Here is a 21,873-nt window from a genome sequence, read left to right as displayed (position 1 = left end):
TAATGGGATGCATTATCATAATGATCTTAATTAGTACGGCCAAGAAAAATTGATCAAATGAGTCACCGTCGTAGTTGGGATAACGTCGCCATCGTTGTGATCACTATCGTCGTTGGTATCATGGTTGACAGCAGAACTGCATTGTACTGCTGTTGTGGTGATCGAGAGAGAGAAGACTTACTCAGGTTTTGTGGCTTAGACCCTAACCAACTCTCTTTAGCCTATCAAAATTAGGAAAAGATTAGTTTTCCTACTTCTGATAGGAAACCCTGATTTTTTTAACTCCGATCGACTTTCAACAATTTACAGATGTTTTCCACTACTCCCGAGGGTTGTAAAAGGTTTATATCTGCCCAAATGAGAAAGAGTCCAAAGGAGACCTACCAGACCAGATAAATTTTGAGTTGTCCAGTCATCTATCCGGGCAAGTGAATCTCATATGGGCTCTCTTACATTAAATGTTAATTGCTAACAATTTGGACAGTTAATTGTTGTGGATCCCAATCCAGTTTGTTGACACTAAAGAAGTCACGAGACTAACACAGCACAAAGAAGCCTAGTGAAATAGATAAAACTTGCAAATTGTAAAAAAAATTTGTCTTTGCTCTCATGACATCGAATGGCAAGATGCTTTTTACCGAGGATTATGAAACAAAAGAGAAACAAAATGAGTTAGGGTTAGTCTATGATTTTATAAGACAGAACACAAATTGACTGACGAATTCCTTTTATGACGACTTAAAGCGGATACAAGATCCACTCTCAAGGCTCAAAAAGTCAGTTCTCTCTCTCTCTCTCTAAAAAAAAAAGAAAAAGTAGGGCATTTTGAACCTGATACGAGGTCCACTTTAGTCCTAAAAACTGTTTTATCTTATTTGTCATTTGTTTCATATGCTTCAGGGCAGAATAGGGAGAGGGAAAAAAAACCGCAAGCGAATCAGATGAATAAAAAATTTCACGCTCTTTCAGTAGTCAGGAACACACACATTAACTTAGAAATAACTCCATAGTGAAAAACTCCTAAAGATAGTACCCAAAGCAAACTTGACAATCTTTTGCCTCTAGACGTTACAAACTATAGATATGTTCACTTGAAAATACTTACCTCAGCTCAACAGTCCAATCCATCTTGTCTTCTATAAGTCCCATCTGCAGTCTGGTAAGCACAGAGTAGAGTTGTTGTGACACAACACCAATACCACCATCTCTATAAGACACCCTGACAAAGAAAATATTACAATTAAGTGCCATTTGATTCACTTTATGCCATATAATTCACAGTTCTTAAAAGTGCAATGTATGCTCCTACTTAAGCAACTAAACAAAGCAAGCCACTCTTGATCGATAACTACATGTTATAATCTACATTTGCACTTTGCCATCAGAAGAAGGATACATATGATATATCTTTTGATAAGTCCTTTAGAAGGAAGACCAGTGAATCACATTTCCACATACAATTTCAGTTCATCTCAAACTACCTTCACAGCATCCTCATGTTTGGTCCATAAAAAGTTGTTCGAGTGGTGAGTAATTCATGCACATCAAAGCAATCGAACCCTTGACCTCACTCACCACCCCATTCTTGGAGGTAGCATCTGATCAAACATGGCCAATTACTCACCACTCGAACCACAAGGTCACTCATGACCAATGGCAAATGAAAATAACTGAAACAAGGATGTCCAAATGGATGAAAGTTTAGAGCATGATAGAAACAACAAAAGATGTGTAGTTAAATAATAAAAGTAATTCAATCAAATACTAGTTCACCAGATGTTCGACCCATGTTGCATAAAAATTTGAAAAATTCAGTAACTTCACAAAAGCAACCACACGAATTGATTATCTGATGTCGCCAGAAAAAATTCCTATTGATATGTGTCACTGTAGATCCATATTTAAGTTGTGTTATGACTGTAGTCAAAAGGACTTCCATTTGCATTAAGCTCTACAGCCGCTGATCTAAATTTCCAGCGTGACAAGTTTAAATGTATAGCATACATTGACAAATGACTCCAAAAAGTTAGGCTGTAGAATAATATTAACCATTTCTCAACCATTGATGTGATCATGCTGCAATAAGCATCATGTATTTTGGAATTTACATCGGTATGACATACTTCATCAATAAGTTCGTTAGTTCCACCATCTGTTGTTATTAGCACAAACTCATATGGGAATGGAATCATTGTTCATTTAATTTATTAGTGAGACCAAATTCTGATCAGGACTATAATTATGGAATATGGTGGTCAATCTTTCATTTTATATATTAGTACCTTCTACCCTTATAAGTGATGCTGCCCACAGGTGATACAACCACAGCTGTTCCCGTGCAAAAAACTTCATCAGCATCAAGCAATTCATCTACTGCCACATGACGTTCCTCAACCTGCGAATTATTTTACAATAGTCATCTGGCTGGTGGAGAAAAGCTAAATACTGTAGAACTAAAGGACTGATGCAACACATCCAGAATTCACAGAGAAACATCAATGATTTGTAAAATCCAGTTCATGTTATGCAACGACAACTAAAAACCAGTTAAGATATCCCTCCTAGAGGTCCAAGTCAAGTTCGCACAATATTATTCCACTAGTATGGATAGACAAGGGACACTAATTCACACATTGGAGGTTTTCCTCTCTAAGACAAACCAGATGACCACTTGGTACTTGGCACTGAAACCTGATAAAGTTGCATTGAAGAAAATAATAATCTCGTAAAATGAAAACAACATTTCAGGGAAACCAGAAAAATATCACAGTGCAGACAGGTGGAGCAAATGTCATAATGTTTTTTGATAAGTAAAATAACTTTAAAACAACATTTTGTTTCTATGAAGATTTGAACCCATGACCTACTAAAGTCTAAAAGTGTGAATAAGGCCTATTATCAGGGTATCCTCTCTATATGGAAGCATGTAAACATGCCTATTGGATCTGAAAGAGGAACTATAATCGAAGTTATCCCAGCTCGACTTGGATATTGAAAAAGGTGGATTTGTCACCCTAGATACTTTTCAACTCATTGAGCCTCCATTACTAAGAGAGAGCATAACACTCCACCTAAAGTGATATACCATGGAGATGGGCAAGGAATGGAAAAGACATAATTAGATTGGAAACGCTAAAGAATACGTCATTCATAAAGATGACTTTCTGGCCCAAGAGAATAACGTCTGCTTTTGAGAGCCACAATCTTTAAAACTCTGAATTTGGAAGACAACGCCTCTTGTATAAATCCCAAGACCAACACAGCCCAAACAACTGGTACCTACTAACTTTAAAATGTAGGCAACAGTAAGGGCTTGAACTCTTTTCGCTATATAAATAAAATGTAAATTCTACCTTTTGAGCTACTAATTTTGGTCAAAAGTCAACACAATATTGTGAAGAAACACAATGGACTGGACCAGAAGTCTGAAAGAGGCCAATGATTGAAAGCAAGTGTGAGCCATCAATTAAATAGGCCGGTCTATTAGCTTGGTCTACCTCAAATACATACCATGCGAGGTAAAATGTGGGACAGACCAAAAATTCTCATCCTTTTATGAAATCACAGTAGCAAGGAATAAGCAGCATTATAGTGGCAGATCCAGTTAGTAAAGAATGTAGCTCAATAAAAAATGAAAAATGTGCAAGTTATATCTCTAATATCAAATGCTCATCAATGGTGCCCATAGCTATTAAATAAGTACCTGAAACCCTAGGCTACGAGCAACATCAATTATACTCTTTCGAGTAATGCCAGGTAGAATCGTCCCTTTTATCGCAGGTGTAGAGATAACATTATCCTACAAGAACATAAAAATCAGAATATTTCAGCTGTGGCCACCTCTAATGACATGCGTTTAGAAGCATTGTTATTAGCCTTGCAGTTGCTTTTCTATCCATTAGGGAGCATAACAGTTTAAAGAAAAGCAGATAAGATAGAAGCTTTTCTGCAAATAAGAGTGATATTCAATGATTCGACTTACTTTTCCCCAACAATCAGCAATGACACAGACCATAATTATAAACGGTAATAGCTACAGTAAAGACCAGCTTAGCCGTTAACCGTCATACCTTGACAACAAAAATGTTGCAAGACGAAACCTCCTCTAGATATTTTTTGTTCACACAATCAAGGTACAGCACATCAGAGTAGCCTTTGGCTTTTGCAGCAGATTGCGCCTTCAGAACCTACATTTGAGTGATAAAAAAGATAATTCACTTACTCCAAATTGCCTGAGATTCACAAACCAGATAAGTAATGTCTGGTAAAGGGTAATTAATTAATTCAACAAAAAAATTGGGAGATGGCTTGTACAGTGTTGAGTTTAGTTAAAATTAAAGAGCCCACAATTTTCATTGGCCCATTCGTAAGCACAATGAAGCCCTCTTCTTCAAATTATAGCTTTCAACCAAACAGAATTATCGAACAAAAAAAAAATCATATAAGAACTACATTTTGTATACTGCTTTTGGATCCTAGATGGATCATGATTTCCTTTTTCTTTTTGGAAAGTTACACGTGCACTCTGTGGGTTGTGAATCGACGACCTCACCATTCATCTTGTTCTTGCAAGGGGAAGGTACCAATTGAACTAGAAGTCAATGGCCTTGACAATTTATGAAATTACAGAAAGTTATATTTTGAACGCATACAACCATATAACCTTTAGTGAGGAAAAAAGAAAAACAAAGTTTGTCTCAGCACAGATACAAGCATATAAGAAACATATAAGTACTAAACAAGCAATTGCAAGGTCAACTTACTGCAGCATAGTTTCCTATGGTCTTTACACCTCCAGTACCACCAGGAGTTGCACGATGCAGTTCATGTTCAACAACCAGATGTATTGGTGCCACACCTTCCTGGCATCAGACATATAAAAACACATTACATTCAATAACTGCAGTACAGGAACGCATCAAAACCATCAACACAAAACAAAAGACAAGATATGCCACAGTGGAGTAATCCAGAAACAAATGATAACATTTCTAAACAGAAAGAAAAGTTTGAATATGAAGCCCAGGATCAAAAGAAAGAAAGAAAATCATGCACAAAACAACAAAGCAAAGTACTACGACAAACAACCAATTCTCTTGCATAAGCATCAGAACGTTAAGTGATAATTGCAGGCCCCTAGTTTCCAGAAAGTTCTAAAAATAATAATCACCATATTTCAAATCCGAAGCTAAAATGAGAAGCCTCTTCAACTCCATAGTTCTGTTTTAACAAAAACTGAGAAAAGGAACAGATGGGCTAAGTTTTGATGCTAGCACCATTTGACAACAAATAAAACTGTTAAATTGATTAATAACTCATGCAACCGTTAGGGATTGAACCCATGAACTCACCCTCAAGCACTTTTTATGGAGGGAAGGAGTTATCATTTGGTACAGAGATCATTCATGCTAAATTGAAGTATAATGGTGACAAATGTAGGCATACGTTGGTACTAAAAAATTTAACAAAACTTCATACCTCAAAATTTATTCAATGTGCTTGCTATTAGACTATATTATAAATGAAAACCATCCAACATGCTGAATGTCGTGAGAAGTTTGTAATGGTACAATCCCAGAAGTTATCAAGCTACTTAACTCTGTTAAACGATATAGGAATCAAAAGATGCATCAGTCACTGTGGCAACTTATTAGTCACCTCAGTTATCTTTCTTTGGCCACAAGCTTCCAATATGATCCACTCATGAGTGAACCAACTAAAAGACACTGGTCATATGTGGCATCAAAAAGACATAAATTTGTACTCTAGTTAGTTGTAAACTTACACCCATCTTGTTGACAGGTCATTGATATCTTTAAAGAAAGTAGGGCCCACACTGATAAACCATGTCCTTGTAAGTATTAACTAATATTCTTCGCCTATGGTTTAACCATGTTATGATTGTCAGATATTCATTGCACAGAATATTCTTATATTCCATTCCTCTAATGCGAAAGAGTTAGACAATGAGAATAACTTCTATAAGGACCTGGCATAAACCAGGTCCTTTATGCCCTCAAATAAGAAATGGACACATCAGAATATCGTAAAAATCAAATACACACAAAAACACATGATGAACCTTCTCGCAAATCCCCCCATTGTGTTCTCTTTTCAGTCGTGATCCACAGCCCAGTCCACCGCTGACCCACTGCCCACGCCACCGCGGAACGCCGCCAAACCCCACCACCCTCTGCTCCGCTGCTGCTCCACCCCTGGTAAATTGTTAGATTTATTGCTTTCTCTCTCTACTTTCTCTCTTTAGAAATGGGGAAATTGTCTTGGGACTTCTTGGTTCATGAGAAAATCCAGTTGGAAAATTTTACTGAGAAAACCGCGTGGGATTTCTTGGTTCCTCAACCTGCAACCTCAAACTTTAGTGGTATTTCTTGGTTTCTCACCCCTGCGTTATTGAGACAAGGCCTCCGCATAAGTGAGCAAAGGATACTTGTCGACTCATCTCCAGAGTTCCCTGTCAACTAAATTCAAGTGCAAATATCCGATGTGGAGTCTAAATTTGATATTAGAGAGATAGACCAATAATGGATTGAAGAAAGGTGCATGGAGTCCAGCAGAACATAATAAGGGAATATGTACAGAGATATGGCCATTGGAACTGGCGTGAACTTCCCAAGTTTGCTGGTATATATGAAACTGAATTCTTTTTTGTATTATTACTATTTTTTATGAAAATTGGTAAATTAATTTGTTTTTATTTGACAGGGGTATCAATGTGAGTGGAAGAGTAGCAGACTACGATGGATGAATTACCTCCGGCCAGATGTAAAATTAGGGAAGTGCACCAAGGAAGAGGATGAATAATCATCATCATGGAACAGTAGAGGAGGAGAGGGCGTGGGGTTCGGCGGCACTCAGCTCGGTGGTGGGGTGGGTTGTGTCACGACTGAAAAGAGAACAAGATGGGGGGTTTTGGAAGAAGGTTCAATCGTGTGTTTCCATGTGTATTTGATTTGGTGTGATATTATGATGTGTCAATTTCCTATTTGAAGGCATAAAGGACCTGGTTTGTGCCAGGTCCTTATAGAAGATATTATCTTCGACGATAACTTGCGTAGAATTCACTGTTATAGCTCATTATTGGCAATGTTTCGTAAGATTTTCCACACACAACCTTGAATTCATTAAATTATTTAGTGCAGAAAGGGAAGAATCAGTAGAATATCAAACATTTCACAGTAGCTCCAAATTGAAAGGAGGCTCAAATTCCCAAAAATTCCACCTAAAATTCAGCATCTGTTAACAAACAATAATTCAGAGCAGAAATAAGCAAATAGTTCATGAGGAAAAAAAATAAAAAAACATTCAAGTCATGGTATATCTTAACAACATTATGGATCCCAAAAGTAGATAATTGAAGATACTTAAAAAGGGGGTTAAGACATCATATTTAAAGTGGCAACAACATAGAATGGATAACAATATGCAAGGGAGGATTATAAACCTTAAAATAGTTTCCAACAGGTGACACATAAATCAGAAAGGTATACTCTGGAGCAGGTGCAAGACCAAGAACAGCTCCACTCCCCATTAGCAATGGCCTGATGTATAAGGAACCTTTACCTGGAGGTGGAACCTGAAATGAGACATTAAAGATTTACCAATCTGACATGTACTGCCAATCTGCAAGATTAACGAGGTATGCTACCAAACTTTTTTTTTCTCTCTCTCTAAGCAATACAAGGAAGGGGGAGAGGTATGCTACCCAACGTTTGTTTGCTAAAACAGTAGCCTTCACAGCTTCCACAAACTGTTCAACTGTTAGTGATGGCATGCACATCCGCTCTGCACCCAACCTCATTCGCTGTGCATTTTCCTCAGGACGAAACAGTAGAATACTACCATCTTGTTTCCTGTACGCTTTCAAGCCTTCAAATAACCCCTAGAGACAAAAGAAAGAGAAATGAGGGAAACCTCATCAAGACTGAAGCAACGGAAACAGCAATCAAATAAAATGCCATATAAAAGGAAAATAAGTATGATCTTAAGGACAAACCATGATGAAGCATCCATTGATATGCATATACACACACAAGTGTCAGCAGACTTGAAGTCTATCTAGTTATTCCAAAATTGGAATTATCAGAATCTTCATTCAGTAGTAGAATTCAAACTCCTCTAATCCCCTCTTCTATCAATTCTTTCATTTCAAGTTTGACTTCCTTTGAATTCTGGAATCAATCTCATCAAAATCAAGAAATAACATGTATACGAAAACTATTTTGGCAAGTAAACCACACACTATATGATTAACCATTTAAGGTGGTGTCCCATACAGATCATATTTTAAGAGTTCTTGGACTCCTCTAGGATTCCCAGACATTCTCTCCTCCTGACTCTCTCTTCCTCACCTGGCCACTTCTCTCTCTCCATCATCCAACTACTCCTCTCCCTCACACCCGTCAAAGCCAAGAACTGCCAAACTAGCAACCCCCACCTGAAACCTCAACGTGGCCATCCCTTTCTCGACTTCAAGCACTAGATTTCAGTTAGCTCATCAGAAAATCAAACTCTGGCCCCTTTAACTTTTGGTGAATCTATTATTGAGCTGTGTGATAGGGAGTCGAAGAAGTGGACTTGCTTCCAGGTTTTGGACTCAATCCATAGCAACGCACCCTCTTTTCTTTATGAGTGTGACAACGTTCTCTCTTCTGCATTTTGTTGCTTCTGTCTATAGGTTTACCTTGGATTTTTTTATTTTTTTATTTTGCTGATTCACCGTCTTTCATCTTCCGTTCTTTCTGGCATTTCTCCGAACCCCCTATCCTCTCGTACTCCCCCTAACCATACTGTTCTTTAGCTTTAGGTACTGTTACAGGATTTCTGGTGTTTGCACTGGTTGAGTGGCAGAGAAAGAGAGAGGAATTCATGATTGTTGCTCTTTGGGGCAAGTGAGAATGAAAGCATAAAAATAGTAAAGACAGTAATACCTGTGGAGTAGGATTGATGGTGGGAGCATGCATATATACATGTGTTTTTGCAATGAAAGACCTAACTTTATTATTTGTTAAATTTCCATTTATCTTCTTCTCTTTTTTCCTTTATGCTATGCAAACGTATCTTAATTTCTATTGAGCTATTTGTGGGCTAGCTGGGTTGTTCCTCTGTATACTTCCTGTGTACTTAGGGCGCTTTACGCTTTTTTTAATAAAATCTTCTTACTTATCAAAAAAGAAAAAGAAAAAAAAAAGGGTACCTAGTTATAAGGCTAAATGAAATAATGAAGAAAATTTATATGCATTCAGCCATCTGAAGGGAGGATTTAGGGATAAGAATATCCATGTGAATTCCACTTAAAAAAATGCATGAGGATTTAGGTTGCATTCAATCCATGGGATGCAGGTACTAGAGATGTTGGGTGAATCCAATGTATATGTAATATTTGGCTTGGATCTGTAGTTGATGAACAATGTATTTTTTTAAAGGTATGGTTATAGTATTGAAAGCATGAACAACACTAGGTGTTTGAGCTATGTTTTAGCTTTTTGTATTTGAGTTTATTTTTTTTTTTATTTTTTTTTTGATAAGTCATAAGTTGAGTTTATGTAATCCTATTATTATCTTTTTGTTTTCTTTGTTCCCCTTTGATTATAAGTTTATTGAAAATAATATTTTTAAGCAAAAATAAATACTAATCTGTCCAAAATTTGATAGAAGTGACAAATGGCGAGAATGAAATAAAATAAACATAACCATCTTCCTAAAATGCCCTTTGGTGAATTAAAAGATGTAGGTTCAAAATTAAAGGTATTATTTTTGGGAATTCCTGTATATTTTGGATAAGCCCAAAAAGAAAAGCAACACATCTCGGACAAGGATATTTTGGGGAAAAAAAAAGTAATTCTTCCAGAATTTCTAGTAATAAGCCAAACGTGAGAGATTCATATTCTCAAAAATCTTATTAGATTTCTTTTCAAGTCAAATGTGGGTATCATTACATCCCCAACATTCAAATTCTCAGGCATCACGTTCCCAAGAATCTGAATATCAAAGTACATATCGGATTCCTCAAATCAAACGCCACTTAATATTTTAAGAAACCGATGGTAAAATTCCTTAACTACATTTTTAAACATAGATAAAGAGCAAGTATGCATACACGCATGTAAATTGAAGACAGATGCATCCCAAATACCAGTGCCATTAAAGTTCTACAATCAACATCCAAAGGGCCAAAGAAAATGGCCCCAAATACCAGACTAGCAAAACATAAAAACCAAACTACATTTAAATGAGTGTGTACCTCATACAAACTTCTAGCAAGTTAAACAAAAATTAACACAAATTTCAAAATTCCTGTGATGTTTGCATTACTAGTTACACAAAATTCTCACTAAAAGAGCAAAGGGTACAATCCTAATACACAGGAAGTATACAAGAAAAACTGTTTAATATAAAAAAAAGGAAGAACAAAAATCCAAAAGCTCATAAAAATTAGAAAATGACAGATTATTGAATGCTGCTATCCATGCATAAAGGTAATGTAACAGCATATGTCCAGCATATGAAGGTTTAATATCTAACCTGCCCATAATTCAAGACTCCAGCTGATGGGCTCATTTCAATGTTCCCAAAGCGCTGTAATTCACCTTTAGAGAATTCCCCTCCTCGAGCACATTTCATGGTATACATATAATCAGTAGGAAGAAATGAAAATCCAAGGTTGTCCCAGTCTATGTCAGCTAATTCGGATGTTTCACTGCCGTTGTTCAACAAAAAGCATGTCAATGACCAAAAACAAGTCCATCCGGAATGCAATATACATGTTCAACCATTATGTTCTTCCTCGTAGACAAAGAGCGACAGAGAGATTGGCGATGTACCTAATGTGAATCTACCTCATGGGTTTCAAGATAACTCGTGTGTTTGTGTGTATGTGTGTGAGTGAGCGGTCACAGGATGGCCTATCACCACCTATCAAGTTGAAAAGATTAAGCCCATTACACACTAAACCACCGTTACTCCACAAGATTGCCTCTATTTGTTAAATTATATTGAAAAGGCCCGAAACTCAGAAACTAGAACATCACTTGAGAACTTAATGGCCAAATCTATCCAAAGATTAGCTTTGTTTTCAGAACAAAGCAACCCGTGATTCAGTTTCCAAATCAAATAATTATCAAGTCGAAATGAAAAAAATAAAAAATAATAATAATAAATCAACAAGAACAATATACAAACCTGTAAGTTTCAGACAAAACGGCATCAGGCCTAAAGGGAGAAGCCTCTCGAAGAGCACCAAGAGAAGCAAGAGGAAACTGCTTCTGCAGCTGAAAGCAATTTTCACAGGGAACCGAAAGTCAAAATCATTTAAGATAGAAAAAAATCAAGCGGCGAAGGATTCGAAATTGAGAGTGAAAATGAAGAGGAAAGGAAATGCAATAATACCTTGAGAGAGAAAGGAGAGGAACGTGTTTTGTCGGTGAAGGGAAAGGAGGGGAGTTGAGTGGAAGGGTGGCGGCGGGAGGGGCATAGCAGTTGATTTGGCTGAAGCCCTGCCAAGACGGCGCTTCTCTCCATTTCTGCTCTCCTCTCTCTCTCTCTCTCTCTCTACTTGGAACGTATGTCTCTGTGACTCTGTGCGTGCGCGTCTCTCTCTTTGGAGTTTCTATTTTACTCGCTGTTGGACCTGCACGCACGCGACGCTGACTTTTAATGGTCTCCATTTAGATTCCGCTGTTTAACCTAGACCAGATTCTACGCGCCTACCAAACGAGCAAATCCTTGATCAACGGGGAATATATAACTGTTTTATCTTTTATTTTATTTTATTTTACTTTTGTGAATATGACGGTTAAATCGATTTTCATACAGCGAATACAAACTAAAATACCGAAAAATTTGATTGATGTATGACATTTAACTAGATGGTTAAATTTAGAGTTGCAAATTACTGAAAGCTATTGCAGCGACGTAAAAGAAACGTATTAAAAAATTCTCTACTTGCTCGAGAGGCAGCCCATTGGTCAGGCCATTTCCTAATTGAAATTTTTCCGTGCAGGACAAAAGGATAATGCTATCCTTGAATCAAGATTCTGACCTAGTAAACACTCTCATGATATCCTTATGGATACACACTTTGATCCCTCCAAAATGATCGATAAAAGGTTCAACCATAACGTTTACGGTGTTACACCGACCCATTATAAGAATCATAAGTTATTTTGTTTGTTAACTTACTTGAATAATCATTGTTGTAATCACACATTACCTCTATCAGATTGGATAGTTATACTGTCCTCTTTTTTCATTGAGCACGGTCAACCACTCTATTGCTTTAATATTTTTCAATTTTTTAAAATATTAAGTTAACAAATGCCTTTGCAAAAGTTAAATGTACTTATTCAGTCAAAATATTCTTTTTTTTTAAAAAAAAAAAAAAGAGTGAAAAAGCCTTATAAAAGTTAGTGTTTTGAAAATTGTTTTGTATTTTAAAATATTTATTAATGTATTTAAGAATAATAAAAAAATTCAAACTGAAAATAGAAAATAATAGAGTTGGTAGGCTAAACTACAATGAGTTGTCCTTGTCCTTCTTTAGCCAAACATCTCCACCAATTAATGTTTGAAGGATGAGAACAAATTGGGACATGATTGGGTTACAACCCCATCACAACTCTCTCACAACCTCACTCACAATGGTGTGGGGAACACCATTGTGATTGGGGTTGTGAGGGAGTTGTGCAAAAGAGTTGTAGTTTTATCATTTTCCGAACAAATTTGACCCTAAACGCCACTGGAAATGCACACCTACACCTACTTACCTGGAAAAAGAAAATGCACACATACCCTTACAAATACAAATACAAATACCCCAAAAAAACAAAAACAAAAACAAAAACCCATAAAATAAAGAGTAATTTCATAATCAAAATTTAACATTGTTATATCTAACGGTGTAAATAATGATATTTAAATTATATGGCATCATTTATATCATTAAATATAATAATATTAAATCATGATTATAAAATGACTCATCTACATTTTAAGTGAAATGGACTTGAAATGTAAAGGATCCTTGTCCAGTTATATATATGTTACCAAATTCGTCGGATAACTTTACCTTTTCTATGCCCGGTTGAAAAGAAAAAAAGACAAAAGATCAAAAATGTATGAGGCCTTCAAATTGGTACCGATTTCAACAATTCGAGGACTTTAGGATGAGTAATGCTATAGGGAGGTCCTCATTTAATTCTCCTACAATTGAATGGTAATTTTAAAAGACACATCAATTATAAGAAGACTCGACGAGAACATAAGACTTCCTTATAGCATTTACTTCTTAAAGATTGCTCCCAACAAGAATTACACTACATTTCACCAAACAGCAAAACAGACAACCCAAAAGCCATAACATGGAGACCATCATACAAAATGCTCAAACACCACCCCTTGGCAATACAAATATTGGCAACAATCGCCTCCCTAAATGAAAACTACACAAACAAAGCCAATAAAAGATGCACAAAACATTTACAAACTTCTCATAAGATCACTATGAGCAGTCATTTACATATTCAGCCCACTCAAAGAGATATCACCAGCCAAAACTACTTAGAAAGGAGTGAAGAGGACAGTCTGTGTGCATTACAGTAAGTGAACAACTGGTGCATCCAACAAAAAGCCAGAAATCTTCTACTTCTGTTTCGCGACCTTGTCCACTGTTGAATTTTGTCATCAACCTTTTCATTATGATTTGGCAGGGCCATTATCTTCAACTTCCTGTTCACTCTTTTGGAACTGTCTCTTCAATGATACTGCAAAGCAGACATGCATAAGAAAAGAAAAGAAAACAGCAGTATAAATGGATAATTACTCAGCCATGAAATAACATCAATTGTGAGCTTTGTTTTTTTAAGCATATCAAATGTCGGCTTATTTGACATTAAGTAAGGACCCCAGTGTTGAAAGCCCTAAGAAAGTTTCACAGTACTCTCCTAGTTGCACAAGTCATCAATGCAGTACGATCAAGACATCAGCATGAACATAAAGGAGCAGAAACAATTCACAAATGACAAAAGCAGGCAAAATATCATAACCAGCTAGCTATGGAAGAAAAAGACTCAATAGATTAAACAGTGTTTGTGTTACAGGTAAGAACATATACTTGCAATAACATGTGAAAAAAGAAAAACACTGAACATGAAACAGAAATTTCTAAGCAACCCGACAAAAATGAAATAATGTGAATAAAAACTATAAAAATCTTATATATAACCCACAAGCAAAAACATCAATACAAGTAAGATTTGTGAAAACAGCAGTCACCTGACAATGCTCAATAACTTGTCCAGAATTTTGTACTTCTTATGGCTTTTCTGGCGCCTTAGGGCTACAGGGTAAGATACCATTCTGTACATGTGAAGAATCCGCACAACCATTTATTCCTTCACCTGAAAGAATATCCAGCTCCAATTCCGCTAAGGGATTCAACAAAGAGTCTAATTTGTCTTCATTTGGAAAGTTGTCACTATCAGTTTTCTCATGAGTCACTTCTGAGATTTGTATGATTTTATCTATAACAACTACATTAGCCTCTTCAGGACCTTCTCGAGTTCGAGAGGATGACAACAATGCATGCTGATCTTCTGGAACATTTGGTTGGGAGGAAATAAAACTGGAACCAAATAAAGAATATTTACCAGAAAGAAACAAATAATTTATTTATACCATTTCAGACCTTGTAGCATGTTTCAAATTATGCATTCAGAAATTTATAGAAACCCATACAAGCAAAAAGCTTATCGTGAAAAATATAATTAAAAAGTTGTACCTCTCAGTATTGGCCGGTTGAGCTGCAGTGTCATCTTCTCGCTGCCTCCTTTTCTTATTGTTCTGCCTTTGCTCTGGTTGTAAATTAACACCATCATTGGATATAGTGTGTTTAACTCTTCTTTTCCTTCCAGCCCGAAGCCCTTGCTCAGAAACTGAAGGGGCACACTTTTCACTGGCATATTCCTTGATTTCAGATTCAAGATAATGTGTTGCTTTTACATCGTCACCTACAGGGGGCACTTCAACTATCACTTTTGGTTCACCAAGAGCATACCTTTCCTGCTGTCTCTCGCTTGACTTCTCTCTCACATACTTTTGCATATTGCTTGCATTTTCATGGTCAGGTACCAAAGACCTTTCTTCATACTTCATCAAAGCCTTATCTGGAGAATGTTTGAATATTAATTCTCTACATCGTTTAATCCATGAAAAAGGAGTAGAGCTATGAGTAGAAGCACCATCCAGATTGTGCTTAGATGGAGAATTGAACCCATTGTCAATGTCAGTAACATTGGCATTTTGTATAAGAGTTTGCTGTTTCAAAATTCTTTTTGCAGAAATTTTCCTCCTTGGTTCAGAATTTTGCAATTCAGCATCAGCAACAATATCTGATGCAACATTTAAATCCTGCAGTTTTTTAAGGTCTTCAATCCGGGCAAGAATCTCTTCTCTATCTGCATGCAATAGCTCCCTTTGTTTTTTCAATTTCTCTCTTTGGACCTTAAGAACCTCAATGCAATTATTTAGCTCTGCCCACTCCTTGTTTCTTTCCTCACGTTCCAAATTTATCTCCATTCTCTCAGTTTCAAGTCTTTTCATTTCTAAAGCAACCTGTTCCAACTCTTTCTCCGCTTGTACTTTGAGAGAGCTTATATAATGAAGTTCATTTTTCCTTTCTTGCTCAAAGGCTTTCTCTCTCTCCCTCAAATCACTCTCTAATTCTTCACGTCTTTTCTCAAAACAGTTCTCCAGTTCCCTCTTATGCATCTCAATATCCAGTACGAAATCTGCACGTTCTTGCTGCATCTTGCTGAACCACTCAGTACGATCATGCACCATCTTATTCATAAAGTCTTCTCGCTCACGGCTAAGTGCCTCAACATCACATTTATACTGATCTTGCATTTCAATTTTTAACAGTCTAAGGCTATCGCGCTCATCCTTAATAAACTTGGAAGAGGCCAGTCTCTCTTCAGCTACACGTTCTGCTTCCTTCCGTAGCTCTTCTCTTTTTTCATCAATTAACTCCCATTCAGCTTCGAACTTTGCCTTCTCTATTTTCAACTTATCTGAATCAGCGAGGACCTCCATTTTTTGAGCCCTAACCATATCTATTTCTTCTTTAAGGTTCATCTCTAAAACTGATAACTCACTTGTTTCGGTTTTCATGGCCTCTAACTTGTCCTTTGCATAATCAACCAGCTTCTTTTTGTCATCCAATGAATCCAGTGACTTCTGAAGCTCTACTTTCATTTTGTTAGTCACTTCTTTTTCTTCTTGCAAACAGGCTTTGTTCCGCTCAAACTCCTCCTCAGCAGCCCCTAGGCGTTTTTCTTTCTCATCAAGCAGATTCAATGTCTCTGCCACTTCTTTCTCCCTATCTGCCAATGCCCTTGACTGAACCTCCAAATCATGTTCTCTCTCCAACATTAGGTCCTCCCTTTGCCTAAGATCCATCTCCTTCAACTCCCAAGCCCGCATCTTAGTCTCAATTTCATCTTCAATAGATTTTCGCTTCATCTCCAGCTCAGCATCAAATTCTGACTTCCTTGTTCTCAAAGCATTTTCATGACTGGCAATGACTTTTTGGACTTTGTCCTGTGTTGTCCGACCAAAAAAGAAATAAGAAAAATAGAGTAATAACTCTGAGGGAGTTTAGTTTCGTCAGCAGTAAAATATCAGTAAGTATTGGCTGAAAAGATTCAAACAAACCATCCATACTCATAATGGTGATAAAACCTAAGGTCTACCCGACACCATCTTTCGGTTTATCATTTTTTTAAGAGAAATTTCCAGATAAGACAAAACGACTCACAGATTCCTTGCTTGCAAGTTTTTCCTGTAAAATAAGAAGGTCTTGCTGTTCCTTGTTAAGCAAAGCTTCCCTTCTAATGACATCCTGAATATACACAAAAGAGAAACTACATAATGGAGTTTCCTGTGGACAAAGTAGAAATATTATATACAACCAAATCAAATCAGGAATTAAAAATATAAACCTGCTCTCTTTTTGACAAGGAAGCCTTGGTCAGCTCTAGATTGGATCTATCTTCATTTAAAGCTCTACGTTCCTGCTCAATATTCACCTTTGAATCCTCTATCTCTTTTTCAAGTCGATTTAAGTCCTGAGATCTACTAAAAATGTAATCCTCCCTCTGGTTTAGCAAAGCTTGTGCATCAAGTAACCTTTCATGTTCAAGCTGCAATGCTTTCTGCCTTTCACCTAAAGATTGCCTCTCAAGAATGATCTCCTTCTCTTTTTCATCACAACTAGAACATAAAGACAACAAAAAGATTATAAAGCTACCTAACCAGGTTTCTTGCCACAGATTAATACATCACAGGAGCAGCTCCTGAACAAATTGATGACTTGTGTGAATATGGAGTTTTATGAAAGACATAATACAGAAATTTCGTGTGTGTGAACGCAAGTTGACAACTCCTGGTCTGTTTCACCGGTTAGTCTAGGAAAAAAGTAAGTCCACAAGAAGAGCAACCTCATGGTCTTGCATGTAGCTCTCTTAAACTTCATTATAAACTGGTATGGAGAGCAAGCACATGCCTATTAATCCAAGGTTTGGCTGCTAGAGAGAAAAAAAAAAATAAGAGAAACTCATAAATTCATCCTCATCTATGTTATCTGGTCTATAACTGAGGAGAGAGAAGGATGAAGCAAAAATATAAAAATTTTACTCTCAGTCCACCAAATCCAGTCCTAAATAGGCAAATGTTGGAAGAGAAAGCTAAGCACCAAAGATGATAAAGATACCAAAGTTAAATTTCTTCTTTTTGTGTTCACATCATATTCTCTAGGAAATAAAACTGACGGAAATAACATTCTGTTCTTTCCTTTTTTGTTTTTCTCCCTACTTGCTCAAACAAAATTTAAGGATCTCTGGTTGAGTCAGGTGGTACTAAATCAGTTCAAAAGATATCATGTGCTCGAATGCTTCATTGCAAACTCTCAGGACAAGATAAGTTAAGACAGTCAAAGGAGAGGCAACATGAAACTTGATTACAAATAAAATAAGAGCTAATAGATCGCACGGCTGTTTGGAAAAATAGTTGAAACTAACCAAATCCCACTTGAACACATGCTGTTTGGAAAAATAGTTGTGGAAGGAATATGATATAAATGAGTAGGACACATACTCAGACTTGAATGATACAATACGCCTCCTGAGATCATCTTCACGTGCTTCAACTTCCTGCAGTTTTCTTTCAGCAGCATGGTGACACCGACTAGCTTCCGCTTCTAAAGATTCTGCTGCATGCAGCTTTGCATCAGCCTCAATAAATTTCTTGTGAGCATCCACTACCATATTGCGCCCTTCGTCCAATTTACTCTCAGATGCAACCTTTATTTCAGCAGATTCTGCACGCATCTCATGCAAGGCCTTCTCAAGCTACAGCAATTTACCAAATGAACCCCAGGATAAGATAAATAATGATGATAGAGTCATATGGGAAAGACAAAATTTCTGTAATTTAAAGATGGCCACAATTGACAAGCTTACACTTGCTATACACTCATCCTTGACTACTACAGACTTCTTCAGACTATCTTCTCGTCTCCTTGCCTCAGCTAAAGCAGATAGATGCACAGCTTGATCACGCTTACGCATTATTTCAACTGTTTCTGCAGAAGCTTTGATCTGCTCGTGCTTGGAATCTAACTCCTTTCTTTCCAATATAAGAAGGCCCATGTGGTGTTGGTGGTCAAAGACCTACATAATGTTAGTAGTCAGATATAGACTGCAAAGAATAATAAACTGGTATAGCTAGAATGCACCTCATGGTACTACATATTATAATAATAGAACCTACATACAGAGGCAAATTAAGTGCCCAAGCCAATAAAACTACCACCGCATGAATTTGCAAACAGGATTAAAGTGTACCTAAGATTAAACACAATTTTCTTACTCAATAACAAACAATCTTATAGGACTAGTAATATGAGCATAAGCTCTTTCGCACTCATTTGTGTTGCAAATATTCAGAAACCTCACCAAGTGAGGAGGAAGACAAATCATGGCCCAGATCACATGAGCATGGAAAAATTAATAATAATAACAATACAGCATAAAATGAAATCATAAAATCAATGAAACAAGTTAGAAAAACTGTCTACAATTCAAATGCGCCTAATAGCTCTTGCAACACGAGCACCCCCCAACCCAATGACTCTTTGGTGGAGTTCATATTCTGCAACATCAACTAGCTAATAAAAGTTATTCCCAATACATGCACATACTACCGGTGCAAAAATATTCTTTGATACCATATCTCCAAAAAAAACATTATCAAATTCTTCAGGAAAAAAAAAAAAAAATATTGCCTAACAAACTCTCCACCATACACACTTAGCAAAATCATGTAGCAGAAGGAAACACTTCATATACGTCAAAATTAAATATATGCATCTCTCCCATATCTTATCTAAATGGAACCATCAAGAGGCAAGAGATCCAGATTCAGCTTCCTCAAATCGAAAAATCCAACAATCTAAAAATTTATAGACTAAAAAATGTACATAAACTGCCAACATTTCCATCATCATTCATATGGAATCAATGAGATACCATCTTAAGGTACTCTTAAGCTTTTTTTTTGGAAGGAATCAAAATATCATTAAAAGCGCAAAGCACAACCCAAATACCATAAAGTACTCTTATGCTTACAAAATAGCATTCCAGTAACTCTAAAAAAATAAAGATGGAAACCCATAATACTTGAGATTCTCTGTCAAACAAAGCCAATGTATACAAGCAACCACTCTAGCATACAGAATTTAATTTCCTCCCACAACTACGGTCATCTAGAACTATTATAATAACTTCTACATATGAAATGCTAAAACATCGATAATTACTTTCCTTGTCCTCGTAATTATTAAACATAGAAACCATACACTCAAACAATTTGTTTTCTAATAATGATTAAAACAGATAATTATGGTAAAACAAAAAATAGTTCGAATTTGATCATACGTACTAAAGAAGTGCCCCACAAATCAAGAGAGTGAATATTCAGTTCATTTTAGGCCAAGGTCCTTTCTAACACTATGGTTCAACAACTCAGCCAAAACTTTCGTCCAGTTTTTCAAGTGATTATCCTTTAACTCTCTATTTTTAGGATAACACAGCATTAAGGAAATCGAAATTCAACTCACCTAGTCCAAATAGCACGCACACACTGAAAATAAATTCGATGATTGTGAAGCACTAAGAACCGAATTCGAATTTCAAACTTTATTGAAGTCTTTACACTATTGCCGCGTTATCTCACTAAACCAAGAAAGACCTACACGCTACATAAATCAAATAAAATTGCCAAAATAAACACAGAACCAAAAATTGTATTATTCCAAAAGAAATTAAAAAAAAAAATAGAAATAAATTAAAAAGGAAGGAGATTTTGGCAAAATTAACAAACCTCAGCTTCAAGCTTTGCAATATAGGCTATAAGCGCAGCCTTGTCCCTCCGTTTGATCGACTCCTCATCGAACCCGGCCAGTCTGAGGCGCTTCCAGATCGCTTCGTCGCTGAGAGGGGTTTTCAAAACCCTAGAGCCAGGCGTTATCGACAAAGGCCGAGCCGAACTCGGAGTGATCGCGAGCCGTTCCGGTTGCGGACTCGCCATCTCGGCCTCCGAAACCCTAAGATTCCCTCTCTTTCTTTTTCTTTTGCGTTTCGGACCTTTCGGTGCTTTGGCCACTCTTGATCTGTCACTCGCACTCCACGCTAGTCTTCTTGCTTTTTCACGAATAACGCACTAGTGGACCTTACCTTCTCACTCTATGTGAACTCTGCGTCTGTAAAAGTCACCTACTACGCTTTTAATTAATTTTAGTAATTTCTGGCGTTGAAAGTGTTATTTTACTAATATAAACTTAGAGAGAGTTTAAGCCCGAATTTGGGTGATAACGACTGGATGGAACGACGTCGTTTAAAGGGTTTGATGTGCGAGGTTTTGGGGGTTTAAAATTTAAACAGTTTTAGCCGCGCGCCCTTTTGAATAAGAGTCAACTGTCCACGTCAGTTTTACTAAAATAGCCTAAAGAGAAATGCTAAGCTTATACCCACTAGATATGTGACATGTACAATCAACTATTGAATTCGTAAAATCTACATATGGATCGAATTCAATTATTAATTTTAAAAAATGATGTATAAAAAGTGTGCAATAATCATTTCTCTACACCTACATCTAATTACCTACACCTTGACGTGGTATTACCACATAAGATTTTTTATTTATTTTTTTCGTTTTTTTCTTTGAAAACAAATATCGGTATTGGAGTCATTTTTCCCAACACTCTTTCTCTCTCTCCTTGAAACTAGCCGGCCAACCGTTCCTCTCTCCCGGCCGTTTCTCTGCCTAGCCATTCATCTCTCTCTCTCTCTTCCTCTGCACCCATTCACAACCCTATCCAATCGCTTCTCCTCCCTCCAAGACTCCCTCTCTCAAAAATCCGTTCCTGTAATCCAAAATTCTAGCGTTGGAATCCAATTCTTAAGAAACCCTCGAATCCCTCTCCAATCACAATAATTCAATTCCCAAGCGGGTTGGCTGTCGTAGCACGCATCAAAGAACATAAAAAAGGCCGCCCTATCAAAATTTGAAATTTGAAATAATGGTAACTATTAGATCGAAATCTAATAGTGATTTATCACATATTTAATGAAGATTTGAAAAATCATATCAATTTTAGAAAGACTCGTATCATCCTTACAGTACTAGTCGTAAGGAATGAATGTCTAACATATCATTAGTAGTACGGAAAAGCTTATTGCACAATAGTTGTGCATAATTTGTGCACAACACAATATACATGGAGCCCACTACCATATA

General features: G+C 36.7%; 2 protein-coding genes across 2 annotated transcripts; both read right to left on the bottom strand.

Annotated features, from left to right (window-relative positions):
• Positions 1-937: 937 nt before the first annotated feature.
• LOC133851297 (branched-chain amino acid aminotransferase 2, chloroplastic-like) lies at positions 938-11,650 on the bottom strand. The gene is made up of 10 exons (XM_062287639.1): positions 11,407-11,650; positions 11,200-11,288; positions 10,543-10,717; positions 7,724-7,900; positions 7,463-7,594; positions 4,764-4,862; positions 4,071-4,187; positions 3,704-3,799; positions 2,283-2,395; positions 938-1,219 (listed from the first exon to the last, which is right to left on the bottom strand). The coding sequence occupies exons 1-10, from the start codon at positions 11,536-11,538 to the stop codon at positions 1,102-1,104; spliced, it is 1,248 nt and encodes a 415-aa protein (XP_062143623.1). The 5' UTR covers positions 11,539-11,650; the 3' UTR covers positions 938-1,101.
• A 1,706-nt stretch (positions 11,651-13,356) lies between these two features.
• LOC133851208 (protein CROWDED NUCLEI 4) lies at positions 13,357-20,824 on the bottom strand. The gene is made up of 8 exons (XM_062287537.1): positions 20,455-20,824; positions 18,534-18,743; positions 18,169-18,422; positions 17,016-17,286; positions 16,832-16,915; positions 14,795-16,614; positions 14,290-14,638; positions 13,357-13,778 (listed from the first exon to the last, which is right to left on the bottom strand). Exons 1-7 carry the CDS (start codon positions 20,659-20,661, stop codon positions 14,329-14,331), a joined length of 3,156 nt encoding a protein of 1,051 aa, XP_062143521.1. The 5' UTR covers positions 20,662-20,824; the 3' UTR covers positions 13,357-13,778; positions 14,290-14,328.
• Between the last annotated feature and the right edge of the window lie 1,049 nt (positions 20,825-21,873).

Source organism: Alnus glutinosa, chromosome 12 (genome assembly GCF_958979055.1).
Source record: "Alnus glutinosa chromosome 12, dhAlnGlut1.1, whole genome shotgun sequence".
Lineage (NCBI taxonomy): Eukaryota > Viridiplantae > Streptophyta > Magnoliopsida > Fagales > Betulaceae > Alnus > Alnus glutinosa.
This window is presented reverse-complemented; position numbering and strand designations above follow the sequence as displayed.